Source organism: Carcharodon carcharias, chromosome 19 (genome assembly GCF_017639515.1).
Source record: "Carcharodon carcharias isolate sCarCar2 chromosome 19, sCarCar2.pri, whole genome shotgun sequence".
Classification (NCBI taxonomy): Eukaryota; Metazoa; Chordata; class Chondrichthyes; order Lamniformes; family Lamnidae; genus Carcharodon; species Carcharodon carcharias.
Genome location: NC_054485.1, coordinates 113902387 through 113928201, shown reverse-complemented (window position 1 = coordinate 113928201; position 25815 = coordinate 113902387). Strand labels below are relative to the sequence as shown.

General features: G+C 43.5%; 2 protein-coding genes across 3 annotated transcripts in view; one reads left to right on the top strand and one right to left on the bottom strand.

The window, feature by feature from the left end:
• LOC121291358 overlaps positions 1 to 16458 on the top strand; it is an 88883-nt gene extending 72425 nt beyond the window's left edge. Inside the window, exon 6 of the mRNA XM_041212427.1 lies at positions 16378 to 16458. Coding sequence (XP_041068361.1) covers positions 16378 to 16379 — 2 coding nt within the window. The 3' untranslated portion in view covers positions 16380 to 16458. The remainder of the gene's footprint in view (positions 1 to 16377) is intronic.
• Positions 16459 to 18010: 1552 nt separating this feature from the next.
• daxx (death-domain associated protein) overlaps positions 18011 to 25815 on the bottom strand; it is a 57909-nt gene continuing 50104 nt past the window's right edge. For both annotated transcript variants that reach the window (XM_041212572.1, XM_041212573.1), the window contains exon 6: positions 18011 to 23772. In XM_041212572.1, coding sequence (XP_041068506.1) covers positions 23713 to 23772 — 60 coding nt within the window. In that variant the 3' untranslated portion in view covers positions 18011 to 23712. The remainder of the gene's footprint in view (positions 23773 to 25815) is intronic.

Here is a 25815-nt window from a genome sequence, read left to right as displayed (position 1 = left end):
GCTGAGAGTGGTAATCCAGATGGCTGTGTTGCCTGCTAGATACCAGGGTTTGGGACATCTGCTCCACACTGGGGAGGAACTTGCAGTGGGAGGGGAAGGATCCAGTGGTCATGGTCGACATAGGTAGAACTAGGAAAGCGGTCCTGCTGAGAGATTATGAGCAGCTAGGGACTAAATTAAAAAGCAGCATGTCAAAGGTAATAATCTCTGGATTACTACCTAAACCACGAATAAATTGGTGGAGGGTAAATCAGATTAGAGTTAAATTAAATAAAAACAGAAAATGCTGGAAAAGCTAAACAGGTCTGGCAGCATCTGTGTAGAGAGAAACAGAGTTAATGTTTCGAGTATGTATGACCCTTATTCACAACTCAGACAGTGCTTCCACATCCTAACCACTCGATTGACCCTGTCTCCACCACACTCTCAGACAGTGCATTCCAGACCCTAACCACTCGATTGACCCTGTCTCCACCACACTCTCAGACAGTGCATTCCAAACCCTAACCATTCGATTGATCCTGTCTCCACCATACTTTCAGACAGCTCATTCCAGATCCTAACCACTCGAATGACCCTGTCTCCACCACGCTCTCAGACAGTGCATTCCAGATCCTAACCACTCGAATGACCCTGTCTCCACCACACTCTCAGACAGTGCATTCCAGATCCTAACCACTCGATTGACCCTGTCTCCACCACACTCTCAGACAGTGCATTCCAGATCCTAACCACTCGATTGACCCTGTCTCCACCACACTCTCAGACAGTGCATTCCAGATCCTAACCACTCGATTGACCCTGTCTCCACCACACTCTCAGACAGTGCATTCCAGATCCTAACCACTCGAATGACCCTGTCTCCACCACACTCTCAGACAGTGCATTCCAGATCCTAACCACTCGATTGACCCTGTCTCCACCACACTCTCAGACAGTGCATTCCAGATCCTAACCACTCGATTGACCCTGTCTCCACCACACTCTCAGACAGTGCATTGCAGATCCTAACCACTCAACTGACGCTATCTCCGTCACACTCTCAGACAGTACATTCCAGATCCTAACCACTCAATTGACCCTGTCTTCACCACACTCTCAGACAGTGCATTCCAGACCCTAACCACTCGATTGACCCTGTCTCCACCATACTCTCAGACAGTGCATTCCAGACCCTAACTACTCGATTGACACTGTCTCCACCACACTCTGACATTGTATTCCAGATCCTAACCACTCACTGCGTGAAAAAGTTTCACCTCATGTCACTGTAGCTTCTTTTACCAATCACCTTAAATCAGTGTCCTCTGGTTCTCAATCCCTTCACCAAGGAGCAGTTTCTCTCTATCTACTCTGTCCAGATGCCTCATGATTTTGAATACATCTATCAAATCTCCTCTGAACCTTCTCTTTTCCAAGGAGAACAGACCCAGCTTCTCTAATCTATCTACGTAACTGAAGTTCCTCCTCCTTGGAACCATTCTTGTGTATCTTTCCTGCATCCTCCCTTGTGCCTTCACATTCTTCCTAAAGTGTTGGTGCTAAGAACTGGATAAATACTCCAGTTGAGGTCAAACCAATGTTTTATACAGATTTATCATCAGCTACTCAATCCCAATAAATCTCAGCAGTGGTAATAAAGCTAGTAATATCCATTTGAAAATAGCATTGGATCCTAAGATATGGGGATTCCATGTTTCTATATAGCAAGGCAGATTTGATTGTGGATGAGTTCCTGAAAAGGAGGGTGAAACATGAACTGCCCAGCTTCAAAAGATAAAGAACCGGTGAAAGTGTTAGGAGAAAACATCTGACCCATAGAGCCTGCCCCATCTTGAAGTAGTACAATCACACACACCATTAGCTAGTCTCCCTGGGTATACCTGAGAAATGAGTTGTAGTTACCTTAATGCCAGTCTATATAAACTATACAGTCAGACACGAACTATTCTGTCATACCATTCAGAGTGTAATTATAAATAATTATTTAGTTATTATGCTTGAACAATGGTTATCTCCAGATTTTTTAAATCTATATACAGAAAAGCCAGATCTACTGGCAGAACAGGAGCCTGCAAGACAACACACAGAGATTGCTGCTGCCTCTACTACTGCCTCTGCTGCTGCTGCTGACATACTGATCACTGCTGCCAGTGACGGCATATCCACTTCTAGCACCATTGCATCCATCAGATCCATTACTCCCAGCTCTGCCACCAATGCCAAGCTCATTAACATTACCCATACGTCAGCCATCAGCAGCCCACCCAGCTGCAATAATATCACAGCCTGCATAGACACCATACCCATCAAAATCACATCTGCTGTGACCCCTGCAACCAGTGTCACTGCCCCTTTCATACCCAAGAATATATCCACAAATACCAGCCTCGCTACTGCTGTCATCCATGCCGCCCCCCTCGTCACTCTGACCAAAAGCACACCTACCACCCTTGCCAGCACCAGACCCACTAATACTTTGACTGTGGCTGTTACATCCACTGTCACTACACCCATCACCTCCAGACATTCTGCAGGGACTTACCCTGTGATTATCACATATGATGAACCAGTACCATCCATCTCCACACCAATAGATGTAGCACAGCGGGAGGAAGAAGCATTCGCTGGAACATTTGGATGGCCACGGAGACGTTGGCATGTACCAGCGGGTAGTGTAAACACAGCATCACAGGAACTTCTGGCCCTGATGTTCCACGATGAATTCTCCAGGGTGCAGCAGGGGGAAAGTACGAGTGTTGGAGGCCTATTCACTGGCATACAGTCTGCCATGGCAGATATGCAGGCCTCCTTCCACACTGATTTACACAATGTACACAGAAGTATGCAGTCAGACATTGTAGATCTGCAATCCAAAATTCAGACGGGGTTTACAGGATTGCAGTGTATCTTGCAAAGTGGTATAGCTGAGCATCTGACAGTTGTGAGGACTGGATTAGGCAACATTCAGGATGTTCTTTGCAGAGGCTTGTCAGATATAAGGGATACTGTTCGCAGTGGCCTCACTCAAGGAGATTCAAGCATTCAAAAAGTACACACAACAGTGCTAGAGGGTTTAGCTCAAATCAGTGAGGAGGCTGACTCTGTAGTCAGCCTCCTCACTGAAGTGGTGGACAATCAAAGCTCTGCACAATTCAGCAGGACAGAAATCTTTGAGACTCCAGTTGACTTAAGAGAACAAGAGGCGAACACAGTTCCTGGTGGGGATGCATCTTCCATTGGAGCTGGGTTCTCCACACATACTAAGGGGAGACCAGCCCATACTTCCTCCAGCAAAAGCACCACATTAAGGAAAGAACCATTAGTGCCCACACGAAAAAGTTCACGAAAGAAAAAGTGGAAGGGTAGAAAATATAAATAGTAACCACACATTATTTAATAAAATTACATTTTTCACAAAGCTTCGACTTATGTTCATTATTTAGTTGCATCGTTATGTGTATTAGAATTCTTGGAAGCTGGGTCAGATTGCACAGTGCACACTATTTCAATTTTTTACACATGGGGCACCTAAGGATGCTCTGTTTATATCAGTTGGTTTAGAATGGTTTGGAATATTTCCTCTTTGTTGCTGTGGTTTGAAGTGTAGCTGGAGTAAATTGTTTCTTGTTGTAAGGTTGCTGTCTTGAAAGATCTGTCCCCTGGCAATGTTGTACAAGAGACATGCTGCATAATTTGCAAACATTTACATGGCATGTAGAAGAGAAAGATCATCTAGAGATACTGGAAGATCATTGTCAAGTATGCCAAAGATATGTTCTGTAACTCATGGAGTCACTATGGTGCGGAAGGAGGCCATTCAACCCATCAAGTCCATGCTGGCTCTCTGTAGAGAAATCCAGTCAGTCCCATTCTCCCGCTCTATTCCCGTAAGCCCTGCAAGTTTATTTCCCTCAAATGCCTATCCAATTTCCTTTCCTGTAACAATTAGTGTGCCTCACGATAATTACCTCAAAGCATCCTAATCCTTAAATAGGGAATCGCTGACTACTACTGCATTTCACAGTACCAAAGCCTCCATGTCTCTCCAGAGAGGTGACATATCATAAATTAAACCTGCAAGAAAATGAAGCTTTACAAAGCTTTATCCCTGTCTGATCATTGTGCACAACAGCAGGTTATTAATCAACTTTGTACCTTTGGTGTCATACCTGACCCAAGATGAGCTATTGACCACATGTCTTCGCCATCACTAAGCCTGCCTATTTCCACCTCCTTTAACTCTTTTCTTCTCCGCCGATGCTGCCAGACCTGCTGAGTTTTTCCAGGTAATTCTGTTTGTGTCCTTAATTTGGCCCCACCTCAGCTCATTTGCTGCTGAAACCTTAATTCATGTCTTTGTTACCCCCTGCCCTATTTCAATTCTCTCTGGCCTCCCACTCTACCCTCTGTAAACCTGAGGTCATCCAAGGCTCTGCTGTCCTGATCTTTACTCACGCCAAGCTCTGTTCACCCATCACCTCTGTGCTCACTGTTGGCTCCTGGTCAAGCAACACCTTGATTTGAAAATTTTGATCCTTTTCAAACCCCTCTACGGCCTGGCCCCTCCCTATCTCTGTCATCTGCTCCAGCCCCACAATTCTCCTCTAATTCTGGCCTCCTAAGCATTCCTGATTTGAATTGGTCCTCCATTGGTGGCTGTGCCCTAACCTTCTCTGACTCCGTATCTTTCTTTCTTTATGACACTCCTTAAAGCTATTACTTTGACAAGCATTTGATCATCTGCACTAACATCGCCTTATGTGGCTTGGTGTCTAATTTTGTCTTACAATGCTCCTGTGAAGTGCCTTGGGATGTTTTGTCATGTTAAAGGAGCTGCTGTTGTTGCTGTTATTTGTAACCCACATTATTGATCTGTTGACCAGTTATATTCTGTAGTTTACATCTATGGATCCCCATAGATCCAGCAGCATCTGTGTTTCCTTAAATATGTATCCAGCAATACTCGTGAATTTTTGCAATATTAGCTGCTTCTGCTGAGAGTCTATTGCACAAATCCAATGCTTTATATGGAAATCCTCAGAAAAATGTCAGCTATGATTTTCAAGCACCCTGTGAAAAAGGAAATGTTTAATCCTTGGCCTGAACCAAGGCCAGTTAATTTTTTGCCTTGAGTCTTCCAATTCTGAAATCTCACTCTTTTAAGTTAAATGACTTGTTTACACCTACAATATCCACAGCTTTCATCTTTTGAATGATTTTCCCCTCTCGGGCTCACAGTGAATCATCAGCCTGTTTTGCACTGCACCCCATTTTCTTTCTTATCAGGCGGGGGTTTAAAACCGGCCACCAGTGCACTGTAAATCCGCTTTGCATTTCTGAGGTTAACCAATTTCGCTCCCATACAATGTTATGACACAGAGTTAGGCTGTTGGCCCTTCAAGGTCTGTGCCATGTTTATCCGTGCAGCACTTAGTCTAATTTCACTCATCTGCTCATTCCCCTTTTTAATATTTCTCTTTTTCAAACAGCTAATTCCTCTCCAAAATGATTTATGGCAGAGAATTCCACATTCTAACCGCTCTGTAAAGATTATTTTTCTGACTTCCATTTAATTCTTGTGATTATCTTCGAATGGCGCCCTCTTATTCGTTCTGTCGAAGGGTCATGAGGACTCGAAAAGTCAACTCTTTTCTTCTCCGCCGATGCTGCCAGACCTGCTGAGTTTTTCCAAGTAATTCTGTTTTTGTTTTGGATTTCCAGCATCCGCAGTTTTTTGTTTTTAGCCCTCTTATTTGTTGTCTTACCAATAACTGGAAACAGTCTTCCTCATAATTTTCCTTATAACCCTTCTTAATCTTCACCTTGTAAATACTCTCTTCTACAATGCTTATGAATAGTGTAATCAGCAGCAGCCCCAGAGTAAACAGGGCTTCTCTCATTAATTAATGTAGCGCCTCCTACTTCAATTCCAATGCCCAGCCTGTGTTCTATTCATTCAACCCAATTACCATTAATTCCATTGGTCTTAATCTCTCTTTAAAGGCTTCACATGTTGAATTTTGTCCAATGACTTCTGCATGTTTTTTTAATTCATTCACGGGTGTGGACGTTGCTGCTAGGCCAGTGTTTGTTGCCCATCCCTAATTGTCTAAACACAGTAAATTAGTTTAAAATGATCTTGAGCCGAGGTTGTCAAGCATGGCTCTCAGGCCAGTTTAAACCTGTGCACTGTCTGCAATGAAGCAGAGCTGAAGGTAGTCCTTGTAATCCATGTCACCAAAGGGAGCCACCAGGCAAGGATTTCATACTTGGAGTGTTCATAAGTGATCTGATTGACATTTTCATTTATATAAAAAAAATTTAAATAGAATATGGTTGTCTATTTTCTTTGAAAAGGGAGCAATATTCCAACTTTGGCTTTCCTTGTTTTGGTTTCACTTTATGGTTACATGAAAACAAAATTTTACATTGAAATCACTTTGGAAAGGGAGTGGTTTGAGTGATATTAAAAGCCAGGATAGAAAAGAATAAGCCGATCACTTTGAATTTAAAACTGAACATACTTGCTGTCCTGAATGGGTTTTTTTTCTCTCTTTGTAGAAAAGTGTAACGAATTGATAAGAGAAAATAAGGTAATTACTTTTTTTCAAACTTTGCTGTTAAATAATTGCTAAAACCTCACCTGCCACTTTACTAGTTTGCAAATTTGATGTTTTTTATAGCATATGACTGATAGTTTCAGTTGTATGTTTTAACATTATTGAAGAGCGTTAGAGATGCTTTTCTCCTCAACAATCCAAAATTAAACATTTAACAATACTACATCACATTTCCCCACATAGTAAGTTCCAGAATGGATCATTAAGCAGTCAGATGAATTCAGCCAGCTTTATTCTGGATGTGAAAATCATTGAATTTGCCCTGTTATCTGGGCCAATACAAAAAGTACAGCTTTTCATTTTTAGCATTCTGCATATGAACTTCACCCATCAGAAATTTGGGCACATATTGACAAGTCATTAGCTGTAACTTGCATATGGGTGCTCCCAGCAGAAATAACCAAAATGCCCAGATACTGAAGAGGAAGTTTAGGCTGTAGGAATTTAATTACTCCAAGGGGAGCCAGAGATGCTCCCTCTAATCTCTTCAAATTTATTGAAAATCTTATTTATACCAGACAGTCTGTAGTATGATTTCTGGCAGTGACACCAAAGGATTTTTTTTTAAACAAATGCAAAAGAATGCTTTCAGGGTCTACTTATTTTAAACCAGTCAACAACTCCATTAACATGTTGCAAATTAAAAATTACAGCAGAGTATTAAACAATCTTATGGTGATCCTTAAAAATAAAACAAAAATTAGCTGGACTTTTTAATCTAGTTATTACATTTTTTTAAAAAATTGCTTTGATCCACGAAAATGTGGTCAAAATGTGTACTGACAGATCTCCAAAAAAATAAGCTAATGCCATGATTGTTGACTTATGGATAAGTTGGTGCAAACATTCATTTAAAAAAAAGTATAACACATTTAACAATATTTTGCCTGTGAGATTTCTGGCCACCAAATTTACATTATCCTATCCTGTGGCATTGAATTCCAATGAATGGCACACACCTGGTGAAGAGGGGCTGGGATCTGAGCCCAGCAGAGACTGGGAGTGCTGCACATGACAGAACATAGGAGCTCTCAGCAAAATAGGGCTTCACAAACTAAGGCATGGAAGTCTCTGAGAGTCGAGTGCAGCACAATGTGCAGCTAAAACGCTCGAAGAACCAATGAACAGAATGTGGAACAAAAACAGAAAATGCTGGAAAAACTCAGCAGGTCTAACAGCATCTGTGGAGAGAAAAAAAAACTAGAGTTAACGTTTCGAATCCTTATGACTTCTTCAGAGCAGAATGTGGAGTTGAGTTACAGGGGGCATAGCAGTAGATGTAAAATATAGAGGGAATCAATGGGAGACAGATTTGTGAAGCTAGAAGCAAAGGCAATTTCTTTTGCTCTTTGCGGATTGTCATAGAGCCCTACAGCACAGAAAAAGGCCCTTCGGCCCATCCAGTCTGCGCCGGTCAAACAAGTACCTAATTATTCTAATCCTATTTCCCAGCACTAGGCCCATAGCCCTGTATGTCATGGTATTGCAAATACTTCTTAAATGTTATGAGGGTTTCTGCCTCTACCACCCTTTCAGGCAGTGAGTTCCAGATTCCCACCACCCTCTGGGTGAAAAAAATTCTTCCTCACATCCCCTCTAAACCTCCTGCCCCTTACCTTAAATCTATGTCCCCTGGTTATTGATCCCTCCACCAAGGGGAAAAGTTCCTTCCTGTCTACCCTATCTATACCCCTCATAATTTTATACACTTCAATCATGTGCCCCCTCAATCTCCTCTGCTCCAGGGAAAATAATACCAGTCTATCCAATCTCTCCTCATAACTAAAACTCTCCAGTCCAGGCAACATCCTGGTAAATCTCCTCTGCACTCTCTCTAGTGCAGTCACATCCTTCCTATAATGCGGATTCCAGAACTGCACGCAATACTCTAGCTGTGGCCTAACCAGCGTTTTATACAGTTTCAGCATAACCTCCCTGTTCTTATATTTTATGCCTCGGCTAATAAAGGCAAGTATCCCATATGCCTTCTTAACCACCTTATCTACCTGTCCCACTACCTTAAGGGACCAGTGGACATGCACACCAAGGTCTCTCTGATCTTCGGTACTTCCCAGGGTCCTACCATTCATCCTGTATTCCCGTGCCTTGTTTGTCCTGCCCAAGTGCATCACCTCACACTTATCCGGATTAAATTCCATTTGCCACTGACCAGCCTGTCTATATCCTCCTGTAATCTAAGGCTATCGTCCTCACTATTTACCACCCCACCAATTTTCGTGTCATATGCAATGATCAACCTTCCTACATTCAAGTCTAAATCGTTTATATATACCACAAACAGCAAGGGACCCAACACCGATCCCTGTGGAACCCCACTGGACACAGGCATCCAGTCACTAAAACACCCCTCGACCATCACCCTCTGCTTCCTGCCACTCAGCCAATTCCAGATCCAATTTGCCAAATTGCCTTGGATCCCATGGGCTCTTAACTTCATTATCAGTCTCCCATGCGGGACCTTATCAAAAGCCTTGCTGATGTCCAAGTAGACTACATCAAATGCATTGCCCTCATCTACATGCCTGGTCACCTCTTCGAAAAATTCAATCAAATTGGTCAGACATGACCTCCCCTTAACAAAACCATGCTGACTGTCCTTGATTAACCCCTGCCTCTCCAATTGCAGATTAATTCTGTCCCTCAGATTGCTTCCAATAGTTTCCCCACCACTGAGGTTAGACTGACTGGCCTGTAGTTCCCTGGTTTATCCCTTCCTCCCTTCTTGAATAACGATACCACATTGGTTGTCCTCCAGTCCTCTGGCACCTCTCCTGTGGCCAGAGATGTATTGAAAATTATTGCCAGCACCCCTGCTATCTCCTCCCTTGCCTCACTCAACACCCTGGGATACATTTCATCCGGGCCTGGAGATTTATCTACTTTTAAGCCTGCCAGACCACTTAGAACCTCCTCCCTTTCTATGCTAATTTCTTTCACTATATCACAGTCCTTCTGCCTGAATTCCATACACACGTTGTCCTTCTCACTTGTGAACACCAACACAAAGTATTCATTTAGAACCCTATCTACATCTACCGGCTCCACACACAAATTACCACTATGGTCCTTAATGGGCCCTACACTTTCCCTAGTTACCCTCTTACTCTTAATGTACTTATGAAATAACTTTGGATTTTCCTTTAATTTACCTGCCCCTTTTTGCTCTCCTAATTTCCTTTTTAAGATCCCCCTACACATTCTATACTCCTCTAGGGCTTCTGCTGTTTTGAGCCCTCGGTATCTGCCATAAGCCTCCCTTTTTCTCTTTATCCAATCCTGTATATCCCTCGACATCCAGGGTTCCCTGGATTTGTTGGTCCCACCCTTTATCTTTACTGGAATACGTTGGCCCTGTACTCTCCCTATTTCCTTCTTGAATGACTCCCTCTGCTCTGACACAGATTTACCTAAAAGTAGCTGCTCCCAGTCCACACTGGCCAAATCATATCTGACCTTATTAAAATCAGCCTTCCCCCAATTTAGAACTCTGATTTCTGGCCCATCCCTGTCCTTTTCCATAACAACAAATGGAGTTATGATCACTATCTGCAAAATGCTCCTCCACTGATACCTCTACCATTTGCCCAGCTTCATTTCCTAAAATTAAGTCCAGGACTGCTCCCTCTCTTGTAGGTCCTTTTACATACTGGCTTAAAAAGCTCTCCTGGATGCATTTTAAGAATTCTGCGCTCTCTAAACTATCGCACTATGACTAACCCAGTTAATGTTGGGGAAGTTGAAATCCCCGGATGTAACAAAGTGGATCAGGAACTGTCATGATGGGTTTTTGTAGGAGATTTTGTTCATATCTGAATGGTTCAATAGTTTGATGAATTTCTCTTTAGGGTACGTCCTCATGGTACTAGACTAGCAATCCAGAAGTTATAAATTCAAATACTGCCACACAAGTTGTGGAATTGAATTCAATATAACCTGGTAATATGTGGTCACTGGAAAATGATCATGAAGCTATCACTTTGTTCTTGATTTCTTCACTCATGTCCTTCAAGCAAGGGAACCTGGCCCACTTGATCTACACTTTCCTTATTCATTCATAGGATATGAGCTTTGTTGCAAGGCCAGCATTTATTGCCCATCCCTAATTGCCCATGAAGGTGTTTGTGGGCTGCTTTCTTGAACTGCTGCAATCCATGTGGTGTAGGTACACCCCCAGTGATCTTAGAAAGGGAGTTCCAAGATTTTGACCTAGCAACAGTGAAGGAATTGCAATAGAGTTCCAAGTCAGGATGGTGAGTGACTTGGAGGGGAACTTGCAGATGGTGGTGTTCCCATGTGTCTGCTTTCCTTGTCTTTCTAGGAAGGACTTGTGTTTGGAAGGTGCAGTCGAAGGAGCCTTGGTGAATTCCTGCAGTGCATCTTGTAGATGGTACACACACTGCTGCTACTGTGTGTTGGTGGTGTAGGGAGTGAATGTTTGTGGATGTGGTGCTGATCAAGTGGACTGCTTTGTCCTGGATGATGTCGAGCCTTTTGAGTGTTGTTGAAGCTGCTCTCATCCAGGCAAGTGGGGAGTATTCCATCTCACTCCTGACTTGTTCCTTGTCGATGGTAGACAGGCTATGGGGAGTCAGGAGGAGAGATGGTTAGATTATCTCTTATTGGAGATGGTCAATTCCCAGCACTTGGCGTGAATGTTACTTGTCAGTTATCAGCCCAAACCTGAATGTTGTCCAGGTCTTGCTGCATACAGGCATGGACCTTTAAGAAGAAAGCAGAGTGAGAAGAGCAATGTGAAATAATAGAATGAAACACCAATCACAATAGAAACCAGCAATTCTGTTAAAGATTTAATAGGAGACAGCTATTCATTCAATCATTTAACTTCAACTGTTTTAATTAAGAACTTAGCTGATCTCCTTTTGCAGTGCATGGAGTCAAAACCAAGTGTTGTTTTCTGGTGAAGGGGTGTTGGAGATTGGGGAGCGTTTGGGCTAGAGCATGTAGAGGAGATCGAGGCCCCAGATACAGTCAAATATCCTGTCCTTCCCTTTCCATATCCACATCTAAACTGGGAATTGGCCAATCCTTCTTCAACAATATCTTCCTAACCTGCAGCCTCTATCATCTAGAAAGACAAGGGCAGCAGACACATGGGAACACCACACCCTTTGAGTTCCCCTCCAAGTCACTCACCATCCTGACTTGGAAATATATCACCATTCCTTCACTGTCACTGGGTCAAAATCCTGGCACTCCCTCCCTAACAGCACCGTGGGTGTACCTACACCACACGGACAAATTCCTGGAACCCCATCCCTAACAGCACTGTGGGTGTACCTACACCACACGGACAAAATCCTGGAACTCCCTCCCTAACAGCACTGTGGGTGTACCTACACCACATGGACTGCAGCGGTTCAAGAAGGCAGCTCATCACCACCTTCTCAAGGGGCAATTAGGGATGGGCAATAAATGCTGGGCCCAGCCAGTGACACCCACATCCCGTGAATGAATTAATAATAGCCATCTATATATGTAAAAATATCAGTGTTGGCCCTGCTGAAAGGGAAACATGGTGGAAGGGGGGAGGACAAAGAATGAAGAGGGAGAGGAAAGGGATTGGGGAAGAAGTTAGAGGTCTGGTAGAGGAGAGAAGAGGGAAGATCAGGTTGGGGAGGAGAATGAGCTAAAGGCAGAGCAAGGGGAAATTAGTGATATGGAGCTGCAGCAGGAGAGAAGGATAAGGAGAACTTCAAAGGGAGGAAGCAGGGAAGCTGGTTGGGGCAGAAGGTGGTTGGCAGGGGGTAGATAGGAGGATGGGGAGGAGATGTGAAGCAGAGAATAGCCCTTGCTAATGCTTCCATAGCCACAATAAAAAATAGTACAGAATTCACATCCTATCTTCAGCTATCAAATCATTGAAGCCTGCTCCTGGTGCCACCTTCCCACATTCCCTGGCATCCACTGAAATGGTCCCTGTTCCTCTGACATAATCCAGCACCGATTGACATGCTGGACCACATTCCCAGGCAGAAGTGGCAGTCACACAGTGTGGAGAGGGGAAGAAGGGGAGAGAACCAGCCACATCAGGAATTGTTGCTGAGGGGAACAGGGTGAATCCCAGGATAACAGCTCCATCTTAGCCACACCTACAAGTAGAATGGCAGGAGGCTTTAAATCATAGTGCTCCTGGAGCAATGAATCATTACTGATCACACTGTCTGTTAATTTAATAAATTCACCACTACGGATCCAATCGGGAAGTATGGGGTTAAATTTCTGTGGATTTCTCCCGTTCGTCTGCTATTATTATCTTCAGCCGGAGACCAGAGGGAATGCTTGAAAAATGTAAGGTTCACTAGGGACTGCACTAAAGTCACAGCAGGCAATCGGAAATTCAATGTCTATACAAAGACAGGATCAGGAGAAGGGCCTGTCGAACATGTCCGTTCATTGTTAGATCATATTGTTCTGTCCCTTAACTGCATTTGCCAAAAGGCTAAAAAAACGGAAAACATTTCAAATGAAAATATTTTTTTCAAAAACTGTCAAAAAATGACAATGAAACAATTAACTGAAGAAAAAAAATAAAGGTCACGGACAGACTGAGAACTTTCAGAGAGGAACTCTCTACCAAAAATCACAGACTCCAGGAGGACTCTCTAAAAGTATTAAAACAGAAGTACAATAAGCTATGCACTGGCCAGATTGCATAATGACAGTAAGGGCTGTTTACAGAGACACGGATCCATATTAAATGAAGGCTTAGGAGTTTATAATAGTGAAAAGGTGACACAAAAAAGATGTTAAGTGGTCCTGACAGCAAGTGTGCACAGATGTAAGTTTTAACCAGATTATAGATAGAGATACTTACCAGGATCAGCCAGCAGCATTGGCCTCACCAAAGTGGCAGGTACCTTCTCTCCATCAGACAGGTGGGCATAAACACCACCTTAGGAACATCCCAGTTGTTGATAACTACCAGTAACCAAGGAGGGGGAAAGTGTTGCCCAGGCCTGAGTTACCCTGGATATGCTGCTCTTGGACTTCTGCACAAGAGGATTGTTTGTCTGGCCTAGGTCCCCACCAGTGGGTACATAAGAACATTAGAATCAGGAACAGGAGTAGGCCATTCGACCCCTGGAGCCTGCTTTGCCATTCAATAAAATCAGGGCTGATCTGATTATGGCCTTAACCCAACTTTCCTGCCTGTCCACTATGACCCTCAACTCCCCTATAGTTCAGAAATGTGTTTATCTCAGCCTTGAATATATTCAATGCCCCAGCCTCCAAAGGTTCTGTGGTTCTTCTAGTTTCCGAGTTGTCTTGTGTGAGATGGAACCCCATCCGCACTGTAAAATGTTAGTCAGAGGCAACTCCCCACGCCAAAGGTCCCAATCCTTAGAATGGATTCATTTAGACCTAGTGTACCAGTGAACAACTCTATGCCAAGAGCGGTGAAATATGCCAAACTCCAAAATGGTAACTGGAAGCCTGGGTGTTAGCTATGAATCAGCTGGTACCACTCTCGCTTCAGAGTCAGAATCTTGCTCCAGTGACCTGAGCACAAAATATCACACTGACATTCTAACATAGTACTGAGGAAGTGCCATCTGTATTGGAGACAGGGCCAATCGAGTCACTAGCATCTGGAATGCACTGTCTTGAGTGTGTGGTGGAGACAGGGTCAATCAAGTGGTTAGGGTCTGGAATGCACTGTCTGAGAGTGTGGTGGAGACAGGATCAATCGAGTGGTTAGGGTCTGAAATGCACTACCGGAGAGTGTGGTGGAGACAGGGTCAATCGAGTGGTTAGGATCTGGAATGCACTGTCTGAGAGCGTGGTGGAGACAGGATCAATCGAGTGGTTAGGGTCTGAAATGCACTACCGGAGAGTGTGGTGGAGACAGGGTCAATTGAATGGTTAGGGTCTGGAATGTACTATCTGAGATTGTGGTGGAGACAGGGTCAATCGAGTGGTTAGGATGTGGAACGCACTGTCTGAGAGTGTGGTGGAGACAGGGTCAATCGAGTGGTTAGGATCTGGAATGCACTGTCTGAGAGTGTGGTGGAGACAGGGTCAATCGAGTGGTTAGGATCTGGAATGCACTGTCTGAGAGTGTGGTGGAGACAGGGTCAATTGAGGCTTTCAAAAGTGAATTGGATTGTTATCTGAAGAGAAAAGAAAAGATTGTAGGACGATAGGGAAACTGTGGAAGTGGGTGAATTGCTCTTGCACCAAGGGGCCAGCAGAGAGACAACGGGGAACTGGCTGCCTTCTGTGCTGTAACTATTCTATGATTGTATAGTCCTACCAAGCAATGAACTTGATGTATTCTGCTATGTCATGAATTTTGACCTAAATGAGTGTCAGCAGTGGCTCATTTGGTAACACTTTTGCCTCTGAGTCCTAAGGTTCTAGGCTCCAGTCCCAGTTCAGTACAAAATTAAGGGAGTGCTGCATTCTCAGAGGTGCTATCTTTTAGATTTGCCTATGACACTAAGATACGTAGGGATGTCAGATGTCAAGAGGAGGTAAAGAGTCCACAAGGGGATATATCCAGGTTAAATGAGCAAAAATTGGCAAAGTATAATATGGCAAACTGTGGATTTGTCCACTTTGGGGCAGGAAGAATAGAAAAGCAGTATGCTATTTAATTGGAGAGATTTTGCAGAATTCAGTGTACAGGAGGATCTGAGCTTGGCCTAAATAGCCAAGTGGTTATGGTACTGGGTTTGTAACCCCAAGATCAAGAGTTCAAATCTCACAATGGCAAACTATGAAACAATGTAATTTCATCTGAATAGGAACAAATGGAAATGTGTTTGTACTCTAAAGAGTTACAGGAGGATCTGGGTGTCCTGATACATGAATTACAAAAAGTTAGTATGCAGGCACAAGTGATTAGGAAGGTAAATGGAAATGTTGGTGTTTATTGCAGGGGGAATGGAATATAAAAGTAGGGAAGTTTTACAGGACCTTAGTGAGACCACATATGGAATACTCAGTACAGTTTTGGTCTCCTTATTTGAAAAAAGATAGAATTGTTAGTTCAGAGAAGGTTCACTTGACTCATTCCAGGGATGAGGGGCTTATGTTATGAAGAAAGATTGAGCAGGTTGGGCCTATACCCATTAGAATTTAGAAAAATGATAGGTGATCTAATTGAAATATGTAAGACCCTGAGGGGACTTGATAGGGTCAATATCTGGAGGGTGCTTCCTCTTGTGAAGACCAGAACTCAGGACACAGTTTAAGAATAAGGGGTCTCCCTTTTTCAGATGGAGGTAAGGAAATTTTTTTCTCTGAGAGAGCAGGTTGGGTCATTTATGAGGTAGGTAGATTTTTGATAGACAAGGGAGTAAAGGGTATGGAGAGTAGGTAGGAAAGAGTTGACGACACAACAGGATCAACTATGTTATTGATTGGCAGAGCAGACTCAAAGAGCCAATGGCCTACTCCTATTCCTAAGTCTTAGTTACTCTTCAGCATCCCTCCTCTTCAAAGTTATCTTTTATAGACTCTTCTCCATCAACAGCTTGTAAATGAAATCTGTGAAGAGCTTCCCATGTTGCTGGCTGTTACAGGAGCTAAAGGACATGGGTGGCAGCGAATGGGTTAATTGCCAGGAAAGTCACTCCTGCCCTGAAGGTGTGGGTAGCTCTAATCCATTGTGGTCTAAGTAATAAACCTAAATGCATTATGTATCCAGCTGAAAGAACTGCAATACTATCCCCCATTTTGTAAATGCTTTGTGTATCCCCCAACACAGAAAAGCTACCAAGATGAAGATGAGGAGAGTGAAACTGATCCTGAGAAAGAAGTTGCCGGGCCTTCAAAGACCTGATACAGGCTTCAACTGACTGGAACAAGCTAAATACCCAGGTGTAGGAATAATCTTTCAAATGGTTTCCTATAATTCCTCCTGTTACAAAGATGTTGAAGTTTTTCTTTTTGCAGTGGAGATTGAAGGCCCATCACTTGTGCTCCTGTCAGTCGCAAAGGCAGAACACACAATAAAGGGTGGAGATAAAAGCACCCCCTATGCTGTGCCAGTACCAATATCTTCACTTCAGGCCAACCCTGCAGGGAAATGCAACACTGACTTGCTACAAGTAGATTTGTGGCTGTTGTTAGCCTCATAACCAGAATGTACCCATCCTGAATAGTTTAGAAAAATGTCTATGCTTCTTGTTATAATTTGTTACATTTGCTCATTTATAAAAGGTGAAGGATGTTGTTATTGTGGGGAATGGAGGGGAGGAGTATATTACAAAAAACATCATCTTCCCAGACCTATCAATATGGGGAAACCGTAATGAGCGAGATCAATGGAGTCAAAGACAGTATAAGAGCTGGATTTCTTTTTAGCCATCAGATGTGAACCAAATTATTAAATATTTTTAAACAAATGCACAATGGTTTTCATTGTAATGTCTAATGAGTGAAACGAAGATAGTTTCTAGAGGTTTTTCAATGCGGATAGTTTTAATACCTTCATATTATGCAGTGACCTATGAGTAAAAGCAAAATACTACAGATGCTGGAAATCAAAATAAAGCCAGAAAATACTCAGCCGGTCTGGCAATATCTGTAGAGAGAGAAACAGAGCTAATGCTTCAAGTCCTATATGACTTATTCAGAACTTACCTGCAAGTCCTGAATCTGATACCTCAGCGGGAGTTGTTGATGGGTATTGTCCAATAGTAAAACGGAGAAGGTGAACAAGGGCAGGAGTTACACCTCCTGCATGGGAAGGTGCTGTGGGAGAGGGACAGCTGTGATACTCTTGCTCCATACTCCATCACCAGGTTTTGAACAAGTGAAAGTCTATTACATTTCCGATTTTCCCTCAGTTCTTAGGGCAGGTCACCAACGTGAACATTAACACTGTTTCTCACTCCACTGATGGCAGTGGCCTGCTGAATATTTCCAGCATCGTGTTTTTATTTCAGATTTGCAGCATCAGCAGGATTTTGCTTTTGGCCTTGATCAACTTGTTAGACACCTGTCCAAATATCTCCTGCTGTGGCTTGTTGTGAAGTTCTGTGAAGCACCTTGGGGATATTTTATGACGAGAAAGGTAGTGTATAAATGCAAATAGTTATTACAAACACGAAGCTACAAATACCAGCAGCAATTGTAAACAGCAGACAAAATTTCTAACTGCCCAAGCAGAGCATTTTGACCAAAATAGGCAAAGGTGGGACAGCTCATGGGTTCAGGTGAGTGAGGACAACTGAACAAGCTGCAGGAACAGAGGTCGATTAAATGATGCCATTACTACCCAAGCCAAGATAGGTTCAAGCAGCAAAGCCCCTGATGGTGCTGCAAACAAGGAGGGACCAACAAGGCAGTTACGTTAGAGCAAAATCTATTCTCTCTCCAAAGAATTAAGACACTTATTGTTCAAAAAAGTACCTTTAATATGACACTAAACCAACAATTGAATTGTTCATAAGACATCAATAGAAAATTAACTTTGGAATTAAAAAAACTTAAGGTATACAGCACACTTGAGGTAAACACTTAATCCATTCCCACCGCCCCCCCCCTCCCCTTCCCAAGGGTTTCCCCATCGTTACACTCCTTAACCCAACACAGCACCCTCTAACCAGCAGGTTTGAAGTGCCTGGGTTTCACAGAAAGGCATTCCTGTCCCCTCTGTGATAGGACAGCCAGGCCAGTTCTGTTTCTCTGCTTTTCTGAGCAGATGGAACACACTTGTGTAGTTCACCAGAGTGGTTTCTTTTGTCAGCTTTCAGAGTGGCTCACATGAAGCGGGCTGCATTTAGTTAGGGATGCTCCTTTGCACCTGCTGTATCCCACTTACTCCAAACTATCAAATATTGTACTTTATTCAAAAAACTTAACATGTCCTATTGCCATTTAGAAACCAGTTCATTAAATGAATTCATTTTAAAAGAGAGGGCAGCAGGAAAGATAAAATTAACCCTGATCCATGGCCATTCCGACCTGTTCATGTAGCAGCTCATCAACCGAACAACAGTGGGGGATGTGGTAGGGACAAGAGGCAGAAGCTGTGATGCAGGGAAGAAATATTTCTAGGGAGAAGGGATAGCGCACAAGTGTGTACACGTGCGAGGAAGAGAGCAAGTGCTAAGGACAGAAAGCGACAATTAAACAGTATAAAGATAAATAATATGCACCCTCAAAAAAAATGAACACACTGAATATACAAAGAACAAGCGGTGACCCTGACCACAGCTGCCCACCTGGGGTCTCACTCAACTGGACTTCAGTTCAATTTAGAGGGGGGGTGTGGAATTTGGGAGAAGAGAAAGAGAGGTCAGAAAGACAACATCTCACAGATACCACCACCTTGTGGCCAAGTAGAAAACCATTTGCAGTGATGGAGTCAGAGGACATGGGTGATGTGTGACAGAGCTTTTATGGAAGGGTGGGGGCTCAAATCACTAAAACCATGAGTGTCATCACCAGCCTACAGCTCATTAAATATTTTTAAATAGCATTATTAAAAACACACTCTTACCCTGTCATTATACATAAAAATATATGTAAATTACTAGGGGTTTTAGTCAAAAAACACAAACAGAATTACCTGGAAAAACTCAGCAGGTCTGGCAGCATCGGCGGAGAAGAAAAGAGTTGACGTTTCGAGTCCTCATGACCCTTCAACAGAACTAAAGTCCTTTTTTTTTTTTAAAAAAAAGGAACATTTAGCTAGCACTTTGTTACCTGCCTAAATTGCTTTGAGATCAGATAGGAGGACGGAGAATGGTTCCTGCATTCCCCACAAAGTAGTCCCCCTTGATGGGAATCCCTCCCTGTAGCACCGCCCCAGTATAAAAAGACCCTCTCTGGCTTAAAACTAACCAAAAATGATCTGTCATTTTAACAGCCTGTCACCAAACACAGAAGACAACGTGGACATCGCCCCCACCACTTAGTGCAGTGTTTTCTAAATCTCTCCCTTTAATCATTATTAAATGGAGCTGGATCTCTAGACAGTATGAATGTGCCGCAGAAGAGAGTCTTCCTTTGCTATATGACCTTTGCTGACCTCAGGATGTCCCAAAGCAATTCTCAGGCAAGTGTAGTCACTGGTTTGCGATGTAAGAAACAAGCCAGATAATTTGCAAGGTCCCTCAAATAGAAAAATAATGAGATAAATGGCCAGTTAAGATGTTTGTGATGTTGGTTGATGGATATACATTGACCAGGGCAGAGAGGAAAGCTCCCCACATTTGCCCCTCCACTTGCACTTTGAATAGTGTCATAAGGTCATTTACACCCATCCGAGGGGCAGTCATGTCAATCTGAACAATACTGTGTTAACTCATTTTTCCTCTCTCCACAGATGCTGTCTGACCTGTTGAGTGCTTCCATCATTTTCTCCTTTATATAAGCAAAGTAGGGATTATGGCTGATTATCCCCCACCCCCTTAAACTCTGTGGCAAAGAGACAGAGCATAAAACTAATTCAGAATCAGAAATCAAATCTGGCCCAACTACTTGGCAAGGCGGCAAGAGAAACTCCCATAGCCCTTCTCCCATACCCAGCTACAAAGGATAACCTAAGTTGTAGCCAAACTCGACTGCCCTTGACTGAACCATTCACTGTGTTCTCTGTTTACCCAGGAACCAGTCAGTTGCCTGTTCACAAATCAGCACTGTGCCTGCATGACCAGCTGCCTCAAGGAAATAGCAAAAACTCTGGCAGGTCGCACTTTAAAAAAAATTGATGCAAGTCAGTTTGGCAAACGATGGTCAAGAAGCATGAAAAAAAATTAAACGACAGCTGTTGCCCGGAAAGGCTCAGAATGAAAGGTTTTGCATTTTCAGCAGTTTGGGATTCACTGTGGTGGGGGTGGGGGGAGACAGGGTGGGAGAGAAGCAGACAGATTTGCAACTAAAATATTTATTGAAGAATGACAGCAGCTGTAGAGAGGGCGAGGAACCACCACTCACCTTGAGCTGCACGGGACCAGTGAAGGATTTCAGTGACATGGCCTTTAAAAGAACAAAGCACAGCGTTCATTTCTAGAGGAGTAAATTGAAAAGCAGAGGAGGAATGTGAAATTTGTAACGATTGGTTAGACTACATGGAGTACTGTGAATAGTTCCAGACTCCATATTAGAAAAACGATAGAGGAATGACTCTCCTCTATAAGAGTGAATGAGGGATGACCAGATCTTAAAACAGGTCTTTAAGATTATGAAAGGGTTTGATAGAGTAGATGCAAAGATGTTTCTCCTTGTATAGGAGACCAAATTTAGGGGCCATAAATAGGAGATAGTCATCAACAAATCTAGTAGGGAAATTAGGAGAAACTTGCGTGGGTGAGAGTGAACCAAGAGCGCACAAACAAGAGTCTACAGTGAGTGTCAGGAAATAATCTGGTGCTCAAAACAGTTTCTGCTTCAGAGGGCTTTTGGGGTGCCAGGCATCTTGCGGTTTATGGCTCAGTGAATTGGAATAATCACTGCACACCACAGACAAAAAGTTTCTTGCAGAAAGACTGGCAAAATGCACGAAACCTACAGTGCGCTTGTTTCTTGGAGCCGTCTACACCTATTTTAAGGCCATTCTACTTGGGTTAATGGCCATTTGAGTTAACCTTCAACTGGCACTTTAGGTAACAAGCTTAAATTCACTACTTCCAAGCAACATTGTTATTAAAGCAAACACACTAAGGGTATGAAAGCAAGGACAAGAGAGACTGCTTTACGGAGGGCTGCTGGAGCAAAGGATGTTTAGAGGGAGATTGAGGAAGGAATCACTGCATCTTCTATGGGATAGTGGCAGAGGGTGCAAAGGGCTACGGGGAGAGAGTAGTCTGTGGGACTGCTACAAAAAGCCAACACAGACACCAATGACCAGATGGCTTGCTTCAGTGTTGTCAACTTGCACCTAAATCCTTAATTGAAAATTGCGAGAAACTAATTAATTGGCCTCTAATGGCCACGCACTAGTTTTGGAGACTGGCTCTTCAATGGGTCATGAATTGTGGAGAAAATACAGGCACTTCTTTCCCTGGTTAAGAGGAAATTTAACCCTTAGAGTCAACAAGAGTTTGTCATTTCTGCACAGCTGCATCAAGCAGCCATCTTCGCCAGTGCAAATAGTCATCTTCCTACTTTTCAAACTAGAGCTGTCTGAATCCAGTCATGAGTTTGCGATGCAGCTGCCTGGAACTTTCCCTTATTAACTGCACACACAAAAAGTTCCTGTCCGTTAAGTCAGTGGCTCGTGCAGAGATTTGTATCACTGAGAAAGGAGACGTTAGTCAAAAATGCAACAGTTCAGCTCCGCTAAAGTCAACTCTCTACGTGCATCCTAGTGTCTTTAAATACAAAGCTCAAGAAAAGAAAATCAGAGCTGCAGAGCAGGATTTCATTGGTTTCCCCCCTCACCTCTTAAAAACACTCAATACCATAAGCAGTATGGATTAACTGGGGAACAAGGCAGCGAGTACATTTCTATTCACAAGACATTGAGTAAACCACCTATGTTTCATACTCACATTTTTTATTAATTCACCGAGAGCTATTGGCAGAATTGCTGTTCAATAATTCACTGAACTCTGTATACAATACATATAATACACGATTCCCTGGGATTAGCATCAGCTACATCAATGTATTCATTCCTGACGTGGGTGACCCTTTTGCTTCTCAGCTCTGACTTCCTCTGCGTCCGAGTATGTGCTATCGAGTCTCCACAGCTCATTTCCATTGTGGGGGACAGGAACAAACAGCGCGTCCCAAAGAGGTGAAAGGTGGCAGGAGTTCCCGTGAACTTTAGTGAACCAGCTCCACTGTTTTTTGGCCAGGTTCTGACCAGGATTTTATTTTGTAATTTAAACTTTTAGTGCAGAACTGAAAGTTCTCTCTGCATTTAAAACGTGACAGGCTAAATAAATTGAATTAAAGGACAAGAAACTGTAAATCCCAGCCTGGGATATGAGAAAGGACAATAATATCGCGCAATGAAATGTCCACTTACCCAACCAAATTCGTGATATTCATCAGCTGCATGCCTCACCCAATTCACACCAACTGCTTAAAAAGGCACAATAAGCACTGATGGCTGCACCGCTGGGGGAACTGAAGGGTGGATGGGAGTCAGAGAGATAATGGTCCCAGCTTTGATCCCATACTTAGGGTAGGAAGGAACCAGAGTACAGGCCCCACTTCTTTCTTACTGACTGATGGGCAGATGGAAACTGGAAGAGGGATCAGTGTGTGTGGCAGAGATAGCCCTGCCTGATATATAACAATGGGGCCAACACACCAGTGAGGTTCACGCCTGGGGAAGGTAAAAAGGGGAACCCTGTGGAAACTGTGTCCCAGCAGGTGCCTGTGGAACAGAATCAAACTTCAGAAACTGAGGGAAAGGGAATTGCAACTAAAAATACTGAAGAAAATTTTCACAAGAGTTGTGCAGTTAATTATGAAATTACCTTTTAACATCAAAACCCAGAGAATTACCAGAGTCAATGCTTTCTGGTGAATCCATTTTTGAACTGTTTGGAAAGTACAGGTGTGAAGGGCTTATGCGAACAATCAGTCCACAAAAAAGTTTTTTTTTATTTTATATATATATATATATATATATATATAGAGATATATATATTTTTAAAAAAGTACTGCTAATCTTTCACTATCAGAAAATGCATCAACTGCACTTCGCACAGTGCACTCTGTAGAAAGCACCTCTAACAAAAGATGGCAGATTAATTTATACATCAATTTCAATAACAACCTTCCACCTTGAAGCAGGACAGAATTTCTTCATCTCTCTCCCCCACTCCACCCCTAAAAACAGTGAAGTGGGTATCTGATCAGTGTGGGGGAGGTTGGATGTGGAAAACCCATCCAGCTAGTGGAGCTGGCTCCAGACATTTCGAGACAGGAGCTCCCTTGGGCCTGAATTGAGGCCCAACTCAAAAATTTAAAAAAAAAACAAGTTTGCCTGCAGCTTTCGTCTTGCAATGCTTAAATTATACAAGAGAGCGAGCGAGGAGGCAGCACAGAGCATCAGTGCAAACTTTCCCCCGTTTCCTTGACAATTTATATTAACTCCCTGCAATCGAGGAGAGTCCAAACATCTGTCAGTGCTTCAGTCAGAGTCCGACAGGACAATGATTTCTTCTGGGTCACATTGAGTTGCCACATTCACCTGAAACATGGGCACAAACACAACAGGGTCAGGAAACAAGCTATACACATTCACTAGATGTCAACCCCCTTTCACTGCCTGCCACTAAGGAAAGGCATTGCATTTACAAAACCAGAGCTGCACTTTGAGAATCCTAATCACTGCTGCAAAAGTAGGGATTTGTTAAGAGTTATTTATTGTAGGATATGGGTGAGGCCACTGTTAAGTGCGCTGAGGTGATAGGTGCTGAATCTCAGCAGGCGAGACAATCTCTCTCTCTCCTGACCCCGGATTTACAGCCACATGCTGCCTAACAGACAACGTGGCACTTTACAAACCTTGCTTGAAAGCACAACCTCGGGACACTATCTGGAGCAGCTGGTGGAGGGGAAGCAATGGGCAGCAGGAATTTGCGCCCTCTACCGGTACTGGTAGCCCACCACCATTCAGCAAGGAGCAGTTCCAGTCAGCCTTCCTTGCAGTTCAGATTCCTGCTTCTCCCTGCCCTTCACCTCTTGGGGGCAGTGCAGTTCAACTAAATGGCTGTTTTAAAATTGCAAGAGACTAACTCGCACAGTTGGGAAAAGATCCTGACACCTGATTCTCGGACACCTTCAGGCCAGTGTCCAACATGACAACTTCAACAGAACGGGAAACATTTAGCAAGGATGGGAAAGGATAGCTACCTGCAGCTTGCATTCCTGCACAGAACCCACCTGTTAAATCATGTCCTGTTTATGCCACTGCCTGTGAAGTGCTGAGACAGCAAGAGATGGGCTCATTTTCCACGGGGATACAGTTCCCTCCTCCACAGGACTGACCAAGTGAGCTGGTAGCTTGGAGCAAGGGCTGCCAAACTGCACAAGCACATCCAAAATGTTGTAAGGTCTGAAATCTCTCTCACCACATGTCCTAAAGGTATGTGGGAAGGTGACAGTGAGGGAGAGCCTCTCCCTACACAGCAACTCTCTGCTCACCACCTCTCCAGCTCCAGGACACTTTACACAGCTGACCACAGGCTTCCTTGCCAAGGCTCAGAGCTCAGAAATGGTGCAACAGGGAAGGGCAAAGGAATGGATGGTCAAAGTGGGACCCACTATAGCTGGCTGGCTGCAAGTTTGCTGCCTGATACAGGACACAGGTCAGCAAATCCCAGTTTCATTCCTTGCTGACTAGCATAAAGTCAGCTTTATCATTCATTCAACATCCTCCACTTAGGGCAAACTATAAACTAAATCAGACACCTTCCACCAGTCCATGTCGGTGCCAGGCAAGCACAGGGTCTCTGCTGAGAACACACTATCCTGGGCCCATTAAACAGTGGGATCAGGACTGGGAGCTAAATATCCAAGGGGATATACATCCTATTGAAAAGATAGGCAGGTTGGCAGAGGGGGTGGGGTTGCTTTTTTAGTAAATGAAATTAAATCGATAGCAAGAAACGACGTAGGGTCAGATGATGTAGAATCTGTGTGGGTAGAGTTGAGGAACCGCAAAGGTTAAAAAAACCATAATGGGAGTTATGTACAGGTCTCCGAACAGTAGTCAGGATGTGGGGCACAAGATACACCAGGAGATAGAAAAGGAGTGTAAGAAAGGCAAGGTTACAGTGATCATGGGGGATTTCAATATGCAGGTAGACTGGGAAAATCAGGTTGGTAGTGGATCCCAAGAAAAGGAATTTGTGGAATGTCTACGAGATGGCTTTTTGGAGCAGCTTGTGGTGGAACCCACTAGGCAACAGGCAATTCTAGATTTAGTGATGTGGAATGAGGCAGATTTGATAAGGGAGCTTAAGGTGAAGGAACCCTTAGGGGGAAGTGACCATAATATGATAGAATTTACCCTGCAATTTGAGATGAAAAAGCTGGAATTAGATGTAACGGTATTACAGTAGAATAAAGGCAACTACAGAGGCATGAGGGAGGAGCTGGCCAGAATTGACTGGGAGATGAGCCTAGCAGGAAAGACAGTGGAACAGCAATGGCAGGAGTTTCTGGGAGTAATTTGGGAGACACAGCAAAAATTCATCCCTAGGAAGAAGAGGCATACTAAAGGGAGGAC